The sequence below is a fragment of the Tachysurus vachellii genome, chromosome 25 (genome assembly GCF_030014155.1).
Source record: "Tachysurus vachellii isolate PV-2020 chromosome 25, HZAU_Pvac_v1, whole genome shotgun sequence".
Lineage (NCBI taxonomy): Eukaryota > Metazoa > Chordata > Actinopteri > Siluriformes > Bagridae > Tachysurus > Tachysurus vachellii.
This window is the reverse complement of record NC_083484.1, coordinates 7,837,624-7,857,500: the sequence shown is the minus strand read 5'-3', so window position 1 is coordinate 7,857,500 and position 19,877 is coordinate 7,837,624. Positions and strand designations below refer to the sequence as shown.

Genomic DNA, 19,877 nt, shown 5'->3' with positions numbered 1-19,877 from the left:
TAAGTGGTGTTGTCACATTTTCTGGGCTAAGGTTCATTTCTTTTGATATAGTGAAAAAGTAAACACTTTGTAAACACCATGTTCTCCCAGTATACAGGGGTCTCTTCCAGGTTCTTCCAAAATTATGTGGGACAAAATGACACAAAATAATTAAAAAAAACAAACAAAAAAAAACAGTCTGCTGAGTGCCTACTAGTTATGTGGTTAAGGTGTTGGACTACTGGGAAGAAGGTTGGGGGTTTAAGTCCCAGGGCCACTAAGCTACTGGGCCCCTGAGCATGGCTCTTAACTCTCAGTTTTATAACAACTGACAACAGTCAGTTGTCTCATTTAAGGAAATGTAAAGCTACCAACTTTTGGCATTATAGTTTCCTTCGAAATTCATATAACTCAAAAGCGACTGCAACCAATGTCAAATCTGCTTGATATCAAAATTGAAATGACTGAGTATTCTAGGAGCCTCTGTGAAGTGTAGTACTATGCCCAAGGATATTTAAAAACGTCTCTTTTGATGTCAGTGCATTTCTTCAATTCTCTGATTTGAATGGTCCTTAAAGTTCATTTGGTGTATTTCACATTGCTTTTCATCTGTAGATCATCTGCTGCAGTTTTCACTACGGTTAAGACAAATTCTGTACATTAATATTATAACCATTAACTTTGGATTGATTCATTTGGCAGAATATAGCGATACTGGGCTTGTTTAATGCTGTAACACCCACTATCATTCTTATTACATATAGGTTTGTTGTAAATGTAAAGAAAGACACCATATTTAGCAGCAAATACATTCTTGTGAAGTCATGGTACAGTCCTGTTTTCTGTCCACTGCAGGACAAAATCATACATATTACAATATTGTGTTCATAGTTACATTAATCTTACAGATTATTCATCATAATTCTTTATATGTACAAAACAGGGCAGATTTTATACTGTAGGTAGCAATGGGGAAGTAGCAGAACATTCATATCAGAAATAATTTATTATGATTTGCCGCAATATTTAAATTTGAGAGCGTTGTTAAATTTGTCACCCCAGTTGTTGTGAACTACAGTAGGTTGATGCACAATGTGAGAGTGATACTCGAATCAACACAACAATGATTCATTTGTCAGCAACACATACACCAGTGATCTTAATTAACCCTTGTATGTTGTTCGGGTCTGTGGGACCCATATTCATAAACATCAATAGTTTTGAAAAACTTTGCTTCCTTGTAAATTTGTTGAATTTTCCCACTCATAACTTGATTAAATTTGATTTTATTTTTTATTACATTTTATTAAAAAACAACAAAAAACGAGTAGCACTTTAATTAAAAAATGTGATGTAATAAAGGTAAAGGGCAAATATTAACCATATATGCTGTTTATATTGCTTGTAATTGGGAAGAAGTAAACATCTGTAGAGTATTTTAACATAAAATGTTTGATTGTGTTGAATTAAAAACCCAAAAAATGCAGCGGGTCCATCAGACCCACCAACACTGTCTGAGTAACAAAAATATGAACAACATACTGTACAAGGGTTAATTGATGTACTTTTTTTCTTGTAGATAACTGGGGAAATACAGTACATTGAGGCTGGCATTGCTTTGATTAGTATGAGTATTTCTGCTTGAGAGCCAGGCAGGCTTGCATTTGATCCTTTTTTCTACTCCAAGAAGTAAGAAAATCAGAGGAGAAGAACAAAAAAGTGTCTCTCGACCAGTAAACAGACCACTTTTATATTTCTTCTATCTGCTGACATGTTGACACCACTCTCACACCCCACCATGAATTATATATGGCATCTGCGCCCGGAAAAAAGCCAAGAGTCCAATTCATGCTTGAAATGTTGGGGCAAGTTGTCTTGCAGGCCTTGACAGAGCGAAGTATATGTGGCACTCTCACAACTAGGAAGCACTCGGAACGGCACTACTGATGGAAAAGGAAAGCAAAAAAACATAAGGCTGAAGGGGAGGAGGGAAAAAACGAATTTAAGAAGAAGGTGAAAAAAACAGATTTCTGTCAGAAAATTATCGGAACCTGAGCAAAGATCAAAGGCAAAAGCAGGCCTTTCTCCCGCCTCCAGTGACGGGTCCAGAAAAAGAGATGGAACAACAAAAGGAGTGTGAAGAGAAGAAAAACAAATAGAGAGAGGCAGACAGCACTGAAGAAACCCCCATGTGGCCCTATTATGTGGGCACCACTGCAGGTAACAGTATGTCTTAACAGCAATGCTTTATAAATGCTGTCATCTTGTTAAGGAGAGCTGCTGACCTTCCACTCTCCTTAAAAGACAAGCGCAAATTCAGCGTGTGAGGGAGTGAGGGAGCTAATTGTCAGAGCTGATCATGCACTGCAGACTAAAGACATCATAACGAATCAAAAACAGCTTTGATTAAGCCACATGTGGTTATTTCATTTGCTGTTCCTGAAAGTTGGATAATAGCATGATGCTATGGACAAAATCTAATTTAAGATATTTATATCTTATTGTGATTGTTTTATTTAAATTCTTTAATAATTATATCTATGTCTACTTCTTCATTTTTAATTTTAATAGACCAGTAAATTCCTCTGGGTTTCTGTTTCCTGTGATTCTACTGAGTAAGCAATGTAATGTGACCAATAGTTAACACAGAAAGCAAGCAATGGAAAGTGACTGACTCTATGACTCTATGCTTAAAGGAAAATCTTTTTCTATTAGTGCTTAATTACTTTAATTCTTAACTTTATATAGAATTATATGGTGTTCTTTAAGTCTTTCTTTATGTTTACAGTTTAACCCTAACCCCAGAGGCCAATCAGCAGCAGCTCAGTGGACCTGGGATTTGAACCCACAACCTTCTTAGTGGTAATCCAATGTATTAGCCACTAAGCTACCACATCCACAAGTTTGATACAGGTTTAGTCAAAACCCTCATCAGAGAGGGAGGCTGTGTGCAAACATGCAACAGCAAAAAGTGCAAATGGACATGTACCTTAGTTTCTGTGGGATAAAACGAACACTGACATTTAAGTCAAATTTTTAAAACTATTGGCACCTTTTAGAGAATAGGACAAAACAATTGTATGACAAGAGCACTGTGAACAATTAACATTTTTCCACTCAAAAGAAGCAGCTGACCTATATTACACCACTACATGTTTTCCATCTGTTTCTATCTGAGGAACTGACAAAAAAAAGATGCCATGGCTTCTTCCCACTTCTGTTCTTGTTTGTAATCTAGCACTCATTTTTACTGTAGCTCCCTCTCACCCCAGAGCCATGAGAAAAGAAACAAGAAGACAAAACCACCAGAGCAGATCACAGGATTTCCTCTATTAAACAGAAGCTTGTTTGAATGACCTTTGTGACCTCCTGTATAGTCTATGTGTGTTTGTGTGGCTGTGAGTGTGTGTACTGTGTGTCGATCATTGTCCATTCTGAAAGCTCTTGTCTGTGAGCTGCCACTGAAAAAAAGACACTTGTCTTGTGTTTGAGTGTTGAGTGTTGTCAGACTGTGTGTGTGTGTGTGTGTGTGTGTGTGTGTCTGATTGTCAGAGGTGAACACAGAGGTCACATTGAGCAGAATGGACAGTGTGTGTGGCTATTTTTGCTCCTTGTACAGTAGAAGAGGTGTAGTTACTTTACCCATTACTCTACAACACCTGTGTGTCCTAAAATCACACCTACACATCTGTGCCAGATTGTATGTGTGTGTGTGTGTGTGTGTGTGTGTGTGTGTGTGTGTGTGTGTGCATCTGTACACTCTACATCACATCCTTACTCCTTACCCTTAGGGCTCAGACAGTACTAAAATGTCCGAAGCAGCGATTTGGATAGGGATCAGACAGCACTAAATGATAGGCAGCCTAAGTGGTCCAGAGGGTTCAGGGGACTAGAGAAAGCAGCTTGCTGGGATCAGTACACAGAGCTGGCTCTAGGAGATACATGACATATCGCCTATATCAGTATTTTTCTCCCTTGAGGGGGATTTAGATGGAGTTTGGGATTGTCTTCAGGAAGGATAAGGGGGAAAAGTAGGTCTTTCATGTATAGTTTAAAGTAATAAAATTGTATTTTTTTTTTTAAAGTGACTCTCCTAAGGTCATTACATCACAATGAGAGAGTGTATAAAATTCCTACATCGGGCACAAGGGGATATACTGATTTTATCTGATATACAGATGATGGATGTTGTTTGGGTTAATTTTTCCTAATAATTTTTTTGGTAGATGTAAGACATGGTGCTGCTACTCTTGCTCACACACACATACACACACAAGCTCATTCACCTAGGGGCAATTAATTTGTCTTATTTATATACCAGCATGTTTTCGGGAGGTGAAATGAAACTGAGAACCTGTGTCAAACTCACATGAGCACAAGGAGCAAAAGACCACTAAGGCAGTAACGCACCATATAATTTGAGATGTTGGGGGAAGTCGTGGCCTAATGGTTAGAGAGTCTGACTCCTAACCCTAAGGTTGTGGGTTCGAGTCTCAGCTGAAGTGCCTTTGAGCAAGGCACCGACCCCCCCAACTGCTCCTCGGGTGCCTCAGCATAAATGGCTGCCCACTGGTCCGGGTGTGTGTTCACAGTGTGTGTGTTCACTGCTGCGTGTGTGCACTTTGGCTGGGATATACGCAGAGAACAAATTCTGAGTATGGGTCACCATACTGAGCCGTATGTCACGTCACTTTACTATAAATAAAAGTTTATAGAGGTGATAATCTGCTTTTCATGCTAATTGTGCTTTGTATTTGAACCCATGGTGGATTAAAGTCTGCTTGAAGTTACAGAAACAAGGATTCTTGTCTTGATCTTGAACAGGAGTATGTGACTATGCTATGAAATGATTCCTCATAGCCAATGAATTTCACCAGAATGAATCAAAATTTGCTTGAGCACGGTTGATGGTATGGTGCCTTATCTTCCCAGGACCTAATCCTTTTTCATTGAAAACCAACATGCAGTAGATAAGAGGTCATGGCAATTTGAATAATGAATTTGAATAAGCAACTCATTTAGGTTACATTTTAAGAGCCTGTGGCTGATGATGTGTTGCTGCTGTTGCTGTGAAAAATTTTCAAAGATGTAGCCTATTTGAAAATGTCATATCTACTAATACAATATATGATGTTGATCCACCTCTTCAGTGTGTGTGTGTGTGTGTGTGTGTGTGTGTGTGTGTGTGTGTGTGTGTGTGTGTGTGTGTGTGTATACTGTATGTGTGTGCGTGTGTGTGTTTGCGTGTGTGTTTTAATAACTAAAGTTATTAAGCCTCAGGTTGGAGTTAAAGAGTCTTAACCCCTGCCATCCCCTGCAATTCAAATACTTCTCAGACATTCTGCTCTCAGAGGTCAACTCTTCCCCTTCTCTGATGCTCATCTGCCTCGGTTTTCCTTGCCCGCCACCACTGAGGTCTCTTCTATGCCCCTTCTCCATCCATTGAGCATGTGGCAGTGGGTAAAGAGCCTCATGCAAAATTTATGCTCACCCGGCAGTTTCAGTGGGCGGAAAAATCAATAGAGGTAGGCACTGATGCGTCGGGGAGACAGAGTGCTGGTTGACAGACAGTAAAAGCCTTAGGGGTGTGTGTGTATGTGTGTGTATGTGCGTGTGTATGTGTGTGCATGTGGGGAGGGACAGAGGGCTGCATTTGCCGATCCAGAGATGGACCACAGCCTTCGCGCTTTCTCTTCCTTATATCAGAGGGATTATTTCAGTAGCTTCAGAGTCTACCCAAAAAGCACAGAAAGAGCTTTAAATGGAGCACACACACTTTTCTGTCTGAAATATATCTTTAGAAGGCACATTTTTTGCGTGTTTTTATGTGACTGTTGTTCTGCACCGCTGGGGTGGATGAACGCAAACTTACCCAGGCAGTCATGTTGAAATGAAAAGAAGGACTTATTGGTGTGAAAAGCAGCTCTGGGTGTGAACAATGGCTGAGTAAAAACAAGCCAGATTTCAGCGGGATGAACACCAAACAATTGGATTTTTTCTCTCTCCCTCTATCTTCTCTTTAATTATTCCCTTTGCTCATCCTTTCAATCTGTTCACACTTACCAAGAGAAGGGGGGATAAGGACAGGAGAGTGTGAGAGTTGAAAGGAAAAAAAGAAGAGAAAATGTGAGAGACATCATGCCCACAAGTACCGCAGTGTTACTGATTACTGATGCACACACTGACAAGTCACTGCCTGTGATGTTAAATGCTCTTTAAAACCAGTCCAGTGAAGGCGAAACCAAAAGCGGCATAAAAAAACTGCTGATATAAAACACATATGATCAAGAAGCAGATCAGATACATATTCAACACATGGTAGACCATCAGTCTTTCTATTATGTAGCCAGCTGCTGTTGTTTTGTAGTGCCCAAACGAAAAGTGAGGCAAATTGTGCTTAAAGAAAGTCTCTGAATAAAAAAGTAATGTGAATGTTGTTTTCTGTTTCAGCATTTAATAGAAGCTCAGCGCTTCTATGAAGTGGCAGTCTGATTTTTGTCGGTTTAGTGGTTTCTCTCTCTGCATGGCCTATAAGGCACATGAGCGATGTATGATGAATGAAGTGGCGCTCTGCTTATGCGCTTATCATGCTCGGTGAGCAGCAACAGGTTCAGCTGAGGTAAATGAAATTCCTCTCCAGGACAATATATCATCACAGCAAATGTATGTATGCACCCCAAACTTACACAAGCAACTCGAGCCAAACGCTGACAAAGTGTGTGATGGGTAGGGGAAATGAAGGAAATGGAGGTAATGGGTATGCAGGGGGGTGTTTGGGGTGAGATGCAGCCAGAGCTGTGGTAGCAAAGTGTATTTTCATATACGCTGATGGTTTTTTCCCCCTCTACTTCTTTACTTTTTTAAGATTCAGTGGTTGGAGTAAATTGAATGTCTGAATGTTCAGTGGCTGATTTAACGCAGAAAGCTTATTAGCATAAGACAAATCACACCAAGATGCTGAACAGAAGTAAAAAGTGTACTGCTCTCTTAGTACTACTCTTCTAGTGACATGCTGACGTGTCTGGATTATTACAATATTTTCTGTCAGATTAATTAGTATAATTCAATTCAATCCAGCTTTATTTGTATTGCACTTTTAACAGTCGAGATTAATAGCGAGTAAGCTGGAGGGGATTTTGTGTTTCCCTGAGATTGCATGAGGATGAAATCTGATATATAAATCATTACTCTTCTTTTTTACGGTTGTGTTATATAAAGTCAAACAGAAGTAACTGTATTAAAAGCATGCTCAGTGTGAGCATTATAATGTGATCACAGCAGGTAGAAATGTATAATATTGAGGTCAGATTATCCACTGAAGTAAAGAGGAGACTTGTGTATACGCTGTTTTTAGGGTAATGAGACCCATATGGGATATCTGTCCCAATTCAAGTGCTCAGTTCATAACAAATTAAAGGAAAGATGAAGTGGTTTACTAGACTTACAGGAGAAATATAGGTTGAGAGAACCTAGTGTGATCTGTATTGGTGTGATCTTTATCCTGTAAGGATAAAGGAAAATTGTCAGGCGAGCGTAACCCAAACTCCCCAATGACGGGGGGTTTCGAGGGAAACAGGAGGAAAGGGAAGGTGAGAAGTTGCATGTTTGAGGGCAGAAAGACACACTTAAGCTATCTCTCCGTCTCCCCTTCGCTCTCGGCTTTCCCAGCAGTTTGGAGGCAGATGTAAGACTTTGGATGTAATAGATATCTGCGGTCTACTCATGCGCTACATGATCCAGCCGCTATGCGCCTTCACCAAGGACCCCCCGGGGACCATTACACTCACCATTCCTTCCTCTGAGACCTCTTTCAGCCCTCTATAACACTTAACACAGGACCCCCCTCCTGAACCCAAGCCCTGCCACCTCGGGTAGAAAGCATGGCTATTAATTAAGGTAATTAGGCTCTGAACTAGCAATTAGAAACCGCAGACAGCTTTTAGTCACTGTTTTTCACCTTCCAAAGAGGACTTGGTTTCAGCACCATCTGCTGAGTTTAAACTCACCACAGGGTCTTGTGTTTCGGGGAGAAGAGGAACACGTTATCTGAGATGCAGACCTTCACGTGACCCTAGGGTTCGATTTTTTGGAACATCTCAGATTTTGAGTTTTCATCTCTTTTTTCCCCTCTCTGATATGAAATGACACGGCATTGTATGTCAGAGAGCTCTTTTGACTGAATGTGGAAGTGATCCATTTCTGAGAAGTGATCCAGGGTTAAAATATATTGCAGCACTTTAAAGTCTATCGATTGGTTATTATGGCTGAATGTATTTGAATAGAGAAGCCAGCACTGCCTGTATGTGTATTGAAAAACAGTTTGATTTGTATTGATAGGTTGATTCTTTAGATATTGATTAGATGTTGAGGTTATAATGACGGCAGGATTTGTGTAGCATTTATATTGATTCCTGGGTAAGTGGGCATTGATAAGCTGCTAGGTTACTATTGATTGCTGTTGACATTCAAGTCATAGTGCACTATACCACTAAAACACTAAAATGTTTTTTTCCCATTCTTTTCAAATAAAAAGTGTCCAAAAATGGAAAAGTGTATTTTCTTACTACACTGCCAATGAGCTATAATACAGGGGGGGAAAAGCCGTGCTCATACAGGACAGACCTTTTAAACTTCACATTTTCCGAGCGATTGAACTAAAAGGCAGGCTTAGCCCATCAGAAGCTCTTTTTCCACACCTCACCCTATATTTTAGCAACTTTTCCATCTATCAAAGAGAACTTTCACGCTCTTCTAACATGAAATGGCATACCTTTGCCTTCACGTTCTCACAAAAGGTACATATTTGTGTCAATAGGGGTGTTTGAAATCTCTACCTCTTTCTCTAAAAGCTTCAACAAAAAGCTTGAAGCTTCAGTTCTCATAGTCAGAGTACCAAGTAATATGTTATACTATATACACACACACACACACACACACACACACACTCACACGCACATACAGAAACACACACACAAAAGGAGTGACATATTGTCACTCCGGTGACAGAACACAATTGTCGTCGCAGTACGATAACCCCTTTTTCATTGCAGTTCACTTCCATGAAATTACCATTAGCATTACGACTCATGCAGAACGCAGATAAATGTAAAAACGTCACCCAATTCAACCAAAGGAGAATGCCAGTTTCCCCAGATTACCATCTCTCCCTCTCTCTTTCTCTTTCTCTTTTTCAATGCTGCCAAGTGTAGTATTTCATTTAGAACATATGGTTGGTTTTCCTCCTCTCACTGACCATGTAAATCACTAATCAATTTCCATTTCCAAGGCCTGATGACGGGTTGTCACTGTGTGCTTATGAATCGCCACATAGCAGCCAAGCACAAGACCTTTAAAAACGCAGAGGTGAACATCACAGAGGAGAAAAAGATTCGAGAGAGTACATGAAAACGAACTCCACTTGAATAAGTCTGTGAAAATGTAGACGATGGTTTAAGTGACCTAAACTTTTAATTTCCTTAAAATGATAAACTCAGGATGTTTGTCTTTCTATCTAGTTCTTAAACAGAAGACCATGATTCATCTTATTTCATTTGTAACATTTTATCTTTCCTACCTATTCCTACCCATCATTTTTCTTCCTCTTTAGTAAGGGTGTAAATGCAGAGCCACTATCTATATGCCTTCTTCTCTGTTTAGGGCTCAAAATATTTACATTTGTTTCGGTAGACTGATTTAACCTTAAGGAAGATGTGGCTTAAATCAAGCTTAAAAAAAGATAAAAGATTTTTTTTTGTCCAGTGAAGTTTTCATTTATGGAAAAACTCTTGCAGAAATTTTTTAATTAATTTTTTAATTAAAGTTCTTTGAAAGCTCCAGCAAGGATTTTCTTATTTGTGCACAGCATGGTCTTTGTAGGCTATATGGAGAAGTGACACTACTGAGGAGTGATATGTAGGTGTTAAACTGCATACAAAATGAGCCCAGCATTCTGTAAATGTATCTGTTTAACCGTTCAGTTCAGATAATGTGTTCATACTTGGATACAAGCCAATGACCTCAATACCGTACAATATTAACTACCTCCTCAGGCCCATATTTCAACTGAACACATCCCTGACTCCATCCCTGACTCCACAATTTTGTTCTGCCTGCATCTTTTTATACCGTCTACCTTCTACCTTAGCTGTTTTTCTTCTCCATCAACCCCTCCATCATCATTCCCTGCCTGTGTTAAGTCTTTGTCCATCCCTGTGTGCAACCTGTCTCCCTCTCTTATTTAAATATCTGAGTGAGCACAGGCAGACAGCTAAAATTCAGGAGTTCGCACCACGCCAGAGAAAGTGCGCACTGAGCGATTTGTTTAATTTAATGCCAGTGTTGAGGAGCTTAAGTCATTTCAGGCCTTTCTGCACCACTTCCCCATCAGAGACAAACGTCAAACGGCTGCAACCTTTTCAAAACCTTTATTGGGTTCCTCCAATTATTTGGAGACTGACGCTATTACCATAAAATATACAGTATATAGCAAACACGGGTGAGGATAAGGAATACAGAAAGAAAAAGGGAAGGAATGACGGACCCTGTCAAGATTATGAAAAGTATCTATTTTAGTCTGTGCATTCCTGACCTGGAGTTTCTCTACTGCACGTATGTGTCTCTGTGCTTTACCATACAAGCAGCAAGACAAAGAGGCCGGCTCAATTGAAACAGACAAAGCCATATCCGATTATCATTATTATTGTCTATTTCAATCTTCCCTCGTTCTCTCTCATGCGTGCTGTGGCTGTTTTTTTCTTTGCAGCATTTAGACAGAGTGGCAATGCCACCAGTCACATTTAAAACGAACAGCATGTGGCAGACCAGGCGGCTGCTGTGTCCGCTTCAAGACCACAAATGCCACAAATACGCCAAACACTAACAGCAGGATTTTAGCAGACACTCGAAGGACTTTCATTGCCCATAGCGTTTGGGCTTTAAGAGGAGTGCAGATGTAATCTTTTCTTCGTCTGTAGCCTGTTTTTTAATAAAGGACTCATACAGTACAGTACATAGAAAGCATGCATTCCTACATTTTAATCCTAACCTTTAATTTCTGAGCATGATATGGAAAACAAATGATATGGAAAACAAATTCATTCAGTTTTATTCAGTTGTCTCTTGATGTGCACTCTTTATGACATGCGGTGCTCTATATAAGTGTATTTTCACCTCATAGCCTGTCTGTGTGTACATTACAATTTGTGTTATTTTTTTCTTTCTAACCCACTGTCACATGCAGTCACCTGGCAACATACTTGCAAGCTGCTTATTCAAGTCAGACAATATTCAGGGGGAAAAAAGCAAGAGAACAGGATGGAGAAGGAACCGGAGCGATATCAGAGGTGTGTGGGAGATGAAAAGCTTAATTTCTGCTGGGATTGCCTCGGAGAGCGAGCGCCTCGCAACCCTCCCTGTCTCCGACGCCACCTCTCACTCTCAATTATTTGGCTCCTGTCACAACAAATCAATCAAATTACTCCAGCAAGCCTGTGTGCAGGTGCTGCTAGCACATCGGCAGTCGCATTAGCTTTGAAATGTATGAGAGCTCTGGCAATTTTATCACTCTTATTTATTTAATGCGACTCGCTCCCCTGCGAGTCATCTAACAACTGCTGCAAAGTTAAATCATTAAAGGACATTACAGAAGGCTGGCTGTGGGGAGCACTTTAAATTAAACACACAGAAAGAGAGAGTGAGAGACAGAGGTAGAGAGGGAGAGACTGAGCGAGGTTTCTCTTTGGTATTGTGTCGAAATAAAGTGAGAGCTGCACTGTATTTCAATACAGAGGTTGCATTAACAGAATCAGCTTTAGTACAGTTTACACAGCAGGAATTCCCTGAGCAGGAATCTCGATCCTTAATTGTGTCCGGATGCTTTGGATGAAAACGTCCATCAAATACATTTATCATTTTTTATCTTCAGTAACCGCTTTATCCTCATCAGGGTCATAGTGAATGTGGACCATTTCCCAGGAACCTTGGTAGTGAGACAGGAATACACCATCTAATCACTCCATTACATGCAGCCAAATTTATGTAAAATATATCCACACAATTTAGACTAACTGAGACTTCTGGCTTGCACTGAAGTAAGCAGGAAGACGTTTGAATAAAGGTAATAAAGGGAATTTGTCTAGTGCCTGGCCCAAATATATCAAATCCTTCTTTTCTGTTTTACTGCTGCAAATGTTAGGAGAAATTCTAATTATCAACCTTGCTGTCGTCTACTTAGCGTTAACTTTACAAATCCTAGAGTTTCGAGTTCCCTTTAAACTAAAACAAGGGTGTTTGAACTGTCGAGTTCCCTGATCTCCCTGTTTTCTGTTGCAGTTTTGCATCTCCATCTAAAGTCATCCAGCTCTTTGACAGCAGTCGACATTCCAGAGGGAGCGAGAAGCTGTTCTCTTATTGTAGTGATTAGAGCCAACACGGCTCCTCATTAGCCTACATGAGCTGAGAGATGCAGGCAATTACCCCCTCACCCCTGAGTGCCGTTTTATGTTTCCTATGGAGAGAACACACACACTCTAGCCCTCCCGTCAACCCCCGGTTCCCTCGCTGCACGGTACACTGCAAGCTCTGATGCGTCTATGACCAGGCAGCTTACAATATGAATATGAAAGAGTCTGACTCTACATTTGTTCTGCATTAACTCAGAGAGACACTGACAAGCAGGAGGCTGATGTTTCATTTGCTGCATACGTCTGTAGGGAACAGACTGAAGCACTACATTAGTGTTGCCAAAAACACTTGAATGGGTCATGAGAAAGAAATCTATTTATGATCCAAGGCTGAGTTCGGTCTGTCTCTTAAAATTAGGGTTGTAGAATGAGGAAAAATCAACAGTGATGCTATTTTCACTTGAGGTTTGCTTTAATTGGTTGTGCAAGAATGCAGAAAATGTAAGAGAAATTGAATAAAGGAAACTGTTTCAGGCAATATAATTAAATTTGACATTCAGTGAAATGAAAACATGAGACGGTGCTACAATATGTCCCATCTATTTCTAAAATAACATTTAATTCTCTCTCTGTCTGTCCTACAACAGTTTACTGTTTCACACTAAATTATAACAGGGACTGATTTTTAATTGCTCTCCGGCGTGCTCTCTAAGGTGACTCCACTAAAATCCCAATTATATGTATGACTGATCTAAAGTTAATCAAATTATAAATGTGCACATGTGGATATATCAAACAGTTCAGTTTCTCTCTTTAACATTTCTGTTAAACATAAGTTTACCTACTGTACATGAGGAATCAGATATTACAATAACAGGCATTTTTAATGTACAAAACATGGCTGGTTAATGTTCATGGTAATGTCAATGCTAATGTCAAAATCTTTTTTAAAATCTTTTTTATTCGCTTAAAAAATACAATATGTATTTCTATTTATAATACCAGGTAAACATTATCCAGCATTGTACACCTTTAACTACGGTCTAGACTTGATGCCGTTATCAAGCTTTAAAAGATGAAGACGTTAGGGTAAGGTGACAAAATAATAGAAATGATGGAAAGGAATAAAAGACGTAGCTTAACGAGATTTCATTGGTTGCTTTGGGTGTGGAATTTTTTTATATCCTCTAACTCTAAATTCAGTTTTATTCTCTTTATTCTCTTATTTGTTTGTGTATTCTGTACCAGGGTTTTCTGACCTGATATGTTACACGTGAGGAGATCGATGAAGTGGTACACGTTATCATGTGAAGATCTTTTTATCATGCAATGAGTCAAGCCTCTCTAAATGTTATTGTATTAATGACTGAAACCTTGTTATATGCTGTACTGAAAAGCTTTCACACATTCAGTTAGACAGAAAGAGAGACAAGTTGTGTGATAAGACCAAGACACAGACTACACTGCTGTATTCTCCAAGAATTTTCTGCAAATAAAAAAAAAACTGTCTTCAGATTTATCCTTTTGTATTTGCCTGAATAGGTAACCTGCATTAGACCTGAAGGAGACATGTTATCTAGTGCAAATGACAGATAATACGGGAAATACGAGAAGACAAATTCTCTTGTAAAAATCACAGGTACTGTAGATTTCAAGATTTTAAGACTTTTATTGTTATATGCACCTAGGTAGAATGAAATTCTTATTTAAGTGAGGTAACAGTGAGACGATGGGCAGAGCTCACGATTAGGCCAGAGGACACCGAGGAACCGTGTTAAAGACATCATAAATAAACTAACAGGTGTGAAAAGTCTGCAAACTGTGTCAGATATGTGCCAAATCTGAGGTTAAAACAGAAAAAGGTGGCATTTTGGCAAAATTTGTTAAAGTTCTCTAAGACCTGGGAGTGGATTCATACAGAGGTGGGTAGAGTAGCCAAAAATTGTAACTCAAGTAAAAGTACTGTTACTTCAGAATAATATGACTCAAGTAAAAGCAAAAAGTACACATCCAAATAATTACTTGAATAAGAGTAAAAAAGTACTTGGTGAAAAAACTACTCAAGTACTGAGTAACTGTTGAGTAACTTCTGATTTATTTTTTAACACGACAACAATCAGACAGACAAAAATACAAAATAATCTTTAGACAAATTATGGCTCATCCAATCAATAAAATAAATTAAAATGAATTAATTACAAAATAGCTTAAATTAAAATAATTCAGGTAAATTCAAGTACTTAATAAATAAAATAATAATAAATAAAAAATAAATATGCACAAGTAACACAAATTTCCAAACCTTTTTTACCAGGCAGAACTAGAACGAGGCAGCCCATAAATTCTCATAAACTGTGTGTGTGTGTCTCCAGTGACAGAACAACAGAAGGAAACACACACACACAAATTTCATTTCTTTTGTGTTGTGATTGTTGCACATTTGATGCCTTGATGAAAGGGCAATAATAATGAAATACATCTCTACTCCTTTAATTAATAAAAACGAACGAGCTCATTGTAGCCTAATGTAGCGGAGCAAGAGTACAGTTTCTTCTTCACAAATCTACTCAAGTAAAAGTATAAAGTATAGTGATTTAAAACTACTCCTAGAAGTATAATTTTTTCAAAAACTTACTCAAGTAAATGTAACGGAGTAAATGTAACTCGTTACTACCCACCTCTACATTCATATGATGTATTTTTGCACATGCACTGTAGAATATACAGTACAGTATGTACACTGTTTGGTGCTGCTTTTGTGTATTGTCTTTTATGCAGTGTGTTGTATTGTTTGTTTGCACTTTTTTGTCTTTAACTGTTTAAACTAGGCTGCACAGATGCACTTTATGTGGCTAGGACTAACTTACTTTAAGTCCTTAGCTTTGTGTTGCTCTATGTAGCTCTGTTTTTGCTCTGTGTAGCAACATGGTCCTGGGGAAACATTGTCTCATATCACTATATACTGTACTGCGTCAGCTATATATGATTGAAATGACATAAAATATTCTTGACTTGACTTGATTCTGTGTAACTGAATCCACAGTGAAATCTCCCCAAGAATAAGTGAAGAAGAAGAGAGTCAAAATGCTCAACTGGAACAAACACATGAGGATTGTACTAATATGAATACATCTTTTGCCTTCACACAGTCTCACCCCTGTCTCTACCCATTCAGAGATCGATCTCCTTGCAGCACAAGGAGTAGAAATTCAAAACAAAGGCCGCTAACACAGCCTTGTCATGGAGTCTGATGTCATGGAGGAAAATGATTTCAAGAAACGTGTGTTTTGTAAGAAGAGGGGAGCTCAACGCAGGCCTGTGGGCTTTTATTTAACACACCACATCTGGAAGTTCTAAAAATCCTTCTTCCCACAATAGACCAACAAGTTCACGTTAAATATCCGCATGCCATCCAAACACCCCTGTCAGTGGCAGCAAGACTCACTTATCAAGCTGGAAATGTATTCTAAAAATCCTTCATAGGGATCATTTTATGAAAAAATGTAGTATTCATGAAAATCAAATTAGTTTGGTTAAAGCATTCATATCCTACAAGAGATCCAGAATTTGTACAGACTTCAGTATTCGGTATATGGCTATTAATTTTATGTAAATAGTTATATGCAAGAAAACACTCATTAATATACTGTATATTGTTGATTCAGACTTTGTTCTCTCCTACCATCTGCTCAGAAAAATCATCAGAAGCCCTCAAGACCATGACTGTTTTGGTATGCAAAGAAATAGTAATGATAGGGCTTTCCTCTTTAGGGCTCAGACAGGCAGTATCTTCTCCATCAGCTCCTGGCTTTAGCTTTCTCTGCACCAACACTTCACCGTATGCTCTTCATACTTGTGCCAACTGACTAAAGATGACTAAAGATTTGAATAATATTTACCGGCAGTTTTAACCATGATTCTATGTTGGTATCTAGCTTGCTTGTCAAATACCAGCACACATGCAGTCTGAGATATATTGGAAATATATAGTTATATGAGCCAGAAATTAAGCATCTTACTACGTTAATATTGGCAGACAAAATTTAAATGAACGTTTTACATGTATGTTAGTTCAAACCAATGCTAAAGTGTTGTAGTCAGTAACTGCAAAGAGAAATTCAACACGTAAATAGGGGCGTAAATAATTAATACCAGTGCAGAGAAATACAAAGAAGAGTTATCCTAGATTTTTGTAGGACACACACTGGCTCACACACTTTCACACATTCTTTATATGAAGAATGGATAATAATAATAATAATAAAAATTACAACCAGATATATACATATATATATATATATATATATATATATATATATATATATATATATATATATATATATATATATATATATATATATGTATATAGATAGATATATACATATATATATATATATATATATATATATATATATATATATATATATATATATATATATATATATATATATAGTATATATCTGGTTGTAATAAAACCCATTATCATGTTTAGATATTTATTGGTGGAACATTCTCTTGGATTTTTGTCACTTCTCACTGGAAACACCACCATGATGACTTATTAACCTCCAGAACCAGTAGAGAACCATGAGCTTCAGTAGCATCTAAGTGGCAAATAGAAGGGGTGGAGATACAACAAAAACAACACAATTATTGACTGATACAAATAATGCTACACTTAAACAAAGGCTTATTCCTGTGAGGTAACCCTCATAATCAGAAAGGCTTTCAAACTAAAATCTCTTTAGGATGCTAGAAATCCTTAGCTTGGATAATTTAACATTTAAAATTAGTAACTGGTAAGGATTTTTTATTCTCATATCATATTTCTTACCTTTATTTTTGAGATATTATGTCCTTATAAAAGTTATTTTTTTTAAGAAATGTTGTTACTTTGAATAACTTGTTATGAAGTTATTATTCTTAGTATAATATCTTGACATTATTACAGCTTTTTGTTCTTTGAGATAATGCAAGAATGTCATTATCTCATTTTTACAAATGAGCAAATAATATTCTAGTTAATATTATTATTTCAATACATTTGCCTTTCTATGTTATGTAGAATTATGCCAAAATTTTGACATAGCAATTTTTTACTGATTGTAGGCTTCTGTATTTCTGAAACAAACTGGTGTGCTTTAATAAAAAACAAATATGCGCATTCTAAAGTAATTTGTTCTCACAATGCAATGAGAAAGCTAAAAAGGCCTACAGCATCATATTTTCCTTTCTAGCTCTAGTTCTCTAATGCTGGTGAAATTGTTGCTTTTAGGAAAAAATGCTGATGTCAAACCCACATAAAGAGTTTGTGGTTATTTGAGGAAGAGATGCTGGAAGGTTATAAGTCAAAGTATTAGACCCCACTTTGCTTTCTATTTCAGAAGCTTCTAGAAAAGTTAAGCAGATCCCAAGGCATGTAATCGTGACTGAGGAAACTCTGTGTACATTTAATAAATCTTCTGCCTGCATGAGTGTTTATTAAAAGCTCAGACGCTGTGTTGCCTGTTGTTATTTATGCATGTTTGTGTCCATTAGAGACATCTCTTACTCCATCTGAGGATCTCGGCTATATGTCTATCCATCCGTCCATCCGTCCATCCATCCATCCCCTCCCTTTTGGGCCATTTTATTCTCCTGCCTGTGCATTATTTTAATCTCTGGGCTCTTGAAAAAAATGAATTGAAAAGCTAGAGCTAAAAGATGTGCTATTTTACATGCACTCAAATGTATAGCGTGGCATTTTTTTGTCAGGTATTAGTGAAAGCGCCTCATCCAAGATTTATGACTGACTGCTTTCCCTACAACATCCTACAGTCTAATGGTATAAAAGAGACAATGTTTTAAACATTAAAATGAAAACCATTTACAACTATGATCAAAAGAGTACACTTGCACATTAAAGTTTAAAGAGAGAGGGACGAAGGATGGAGAGAGGGACAGACAGGAAGAGAAGACAGGAGGTTTCTCCCAGATGCATCTACAGAGAGGAAGAAAAGGTTTAAAGTGCTTTTTGTACTGAAATGCAAAATGCTGACCTGTAATGAATATGAGCGACTGTTTTAGGCCAGCGCTTCACTTCTCCATCACTCTGCTCACACTGCTGTGTTTTATATGTTCTTAAAATGGTTGTATCTAACACTATAAAGGTTCTATATGGAACAATAGACAGTTTCCTTTCACAAAAGGCTGCAAGTAAAATCCTTTGAGTTGTCTAAAGGAACAAATGCTAATAATACTTTAAACCTTTAAATCCCATTTGGACAGTGACTGGATTTATACCTGTAAACTTACACACGTTTCTGTAGTTTTGTGTGAGGAAAAAGGGTAGATCAAGTACCCACTGAATGTTGATATTATTATGTCCATTTGTCCTTCTTGTGGGTACACCATGTTCTCTGTAGAGCCCCACAGTGAGAAATGGAAACCTCTGAGTGTTGAAGACTCTCTTGTCTTAGCATGTGATTTTCTTCTGATTGATCTATATAGTGATTGATATTTCTTACCAGATCTTAGGATGACCTTTAAACCCATCATTGCACATGAACAGTGTAAGAAGAAAATTCCATCTTTCATCTTAAGTTTGTTCCTCTGGGGAAACCTTTAAAAGTGCTATGTGAAACCTATCAATACAGGGTTTTCTATTAAAATAATCCAAGCGGGACCCATAAGGCCAAATCTGTGACCCATGATTACATAATAAATTGTAAATTAAAGGACCACAGCTGATTGTTTGACGTCACATTCATATAATTTCTAACTACATAATTACATAACATAATTCAGTTTATTTGTATAACACTTTAAAAACTCACATTGTCTCAAAGCAGCTTTACATACGCATTGAAACACAATAAAAATGTAAGTTGAAAAGTAAGTTGCTATATATATATCATTTATCCCTAATGAGCAAACTGGAGGCGACGGTGTCAAGGAATGAGGAAGAAACCTTGAAAGGAACCAGACTCAGAAAGGAACCCATCCTCCTTTGGATGTACTGTACAGTACTTTTGATGACAATGTATGGGGAAATTTATTTTTGTACATATATATTATACATATGTGTAGAGTAAACTGTATGCGAGGACATAAACAGCAAAAGTGTTGTTTTTCTAATGAGGTTAATTTTAACACAGTGAATATACTATGTAGTTGGATTGAATCTACACTACATACACTGGTATATACTGGCTCTATGATCGCTCCAGGCTAATCTGGTAAAGATTCAGGTTGAGGTACAAGGTACAGTATACTCTTACCTTGCAGGTTCTGTAGAGGGAGAGTCATGATGCCCCCAGCAGCTGCAGCAGCCACCAGTCCCTGGATATTGGCTGCTGTAGGCAGAGAGAGGACCAGACCCTGCTGCCCCCCCAGGTGCCCACCTGCATTAAAGGGGATGAGGATTGGCTGGTTTAGACTCGGCGCACCTCCTGACATCACGCCACTCATGGCTGAGGCCAGCTGCTGGGCCACCAGGAGAGACTGAAACAAATTACA

At 38.1% G+C, this 19,877-nt stretch overlaps 1 protein-coding gene across 1 annotated transcript in view; it reads right to left on the bottom strand.

The window, feature by feature from the left end:
• Positions 1-19,877, bottom strand: part of pou6f2 (POU class 6 homeobox 2) — a 77,235-nt gene that overhangs the window by 39,617 nt on the left and 17,741 nt on the right. Inside the window, exon 3 of the mRNA XM_060861143.1 lies at positions 19,640-19,862. Within this exon, the coding sequence (XP_060717126.1) occupies positions 19,640-19,862 (223 nt within the window). The remainder of the gene's footprint in view (positions 1-19,639; positions 19,863-19,877) is intronic.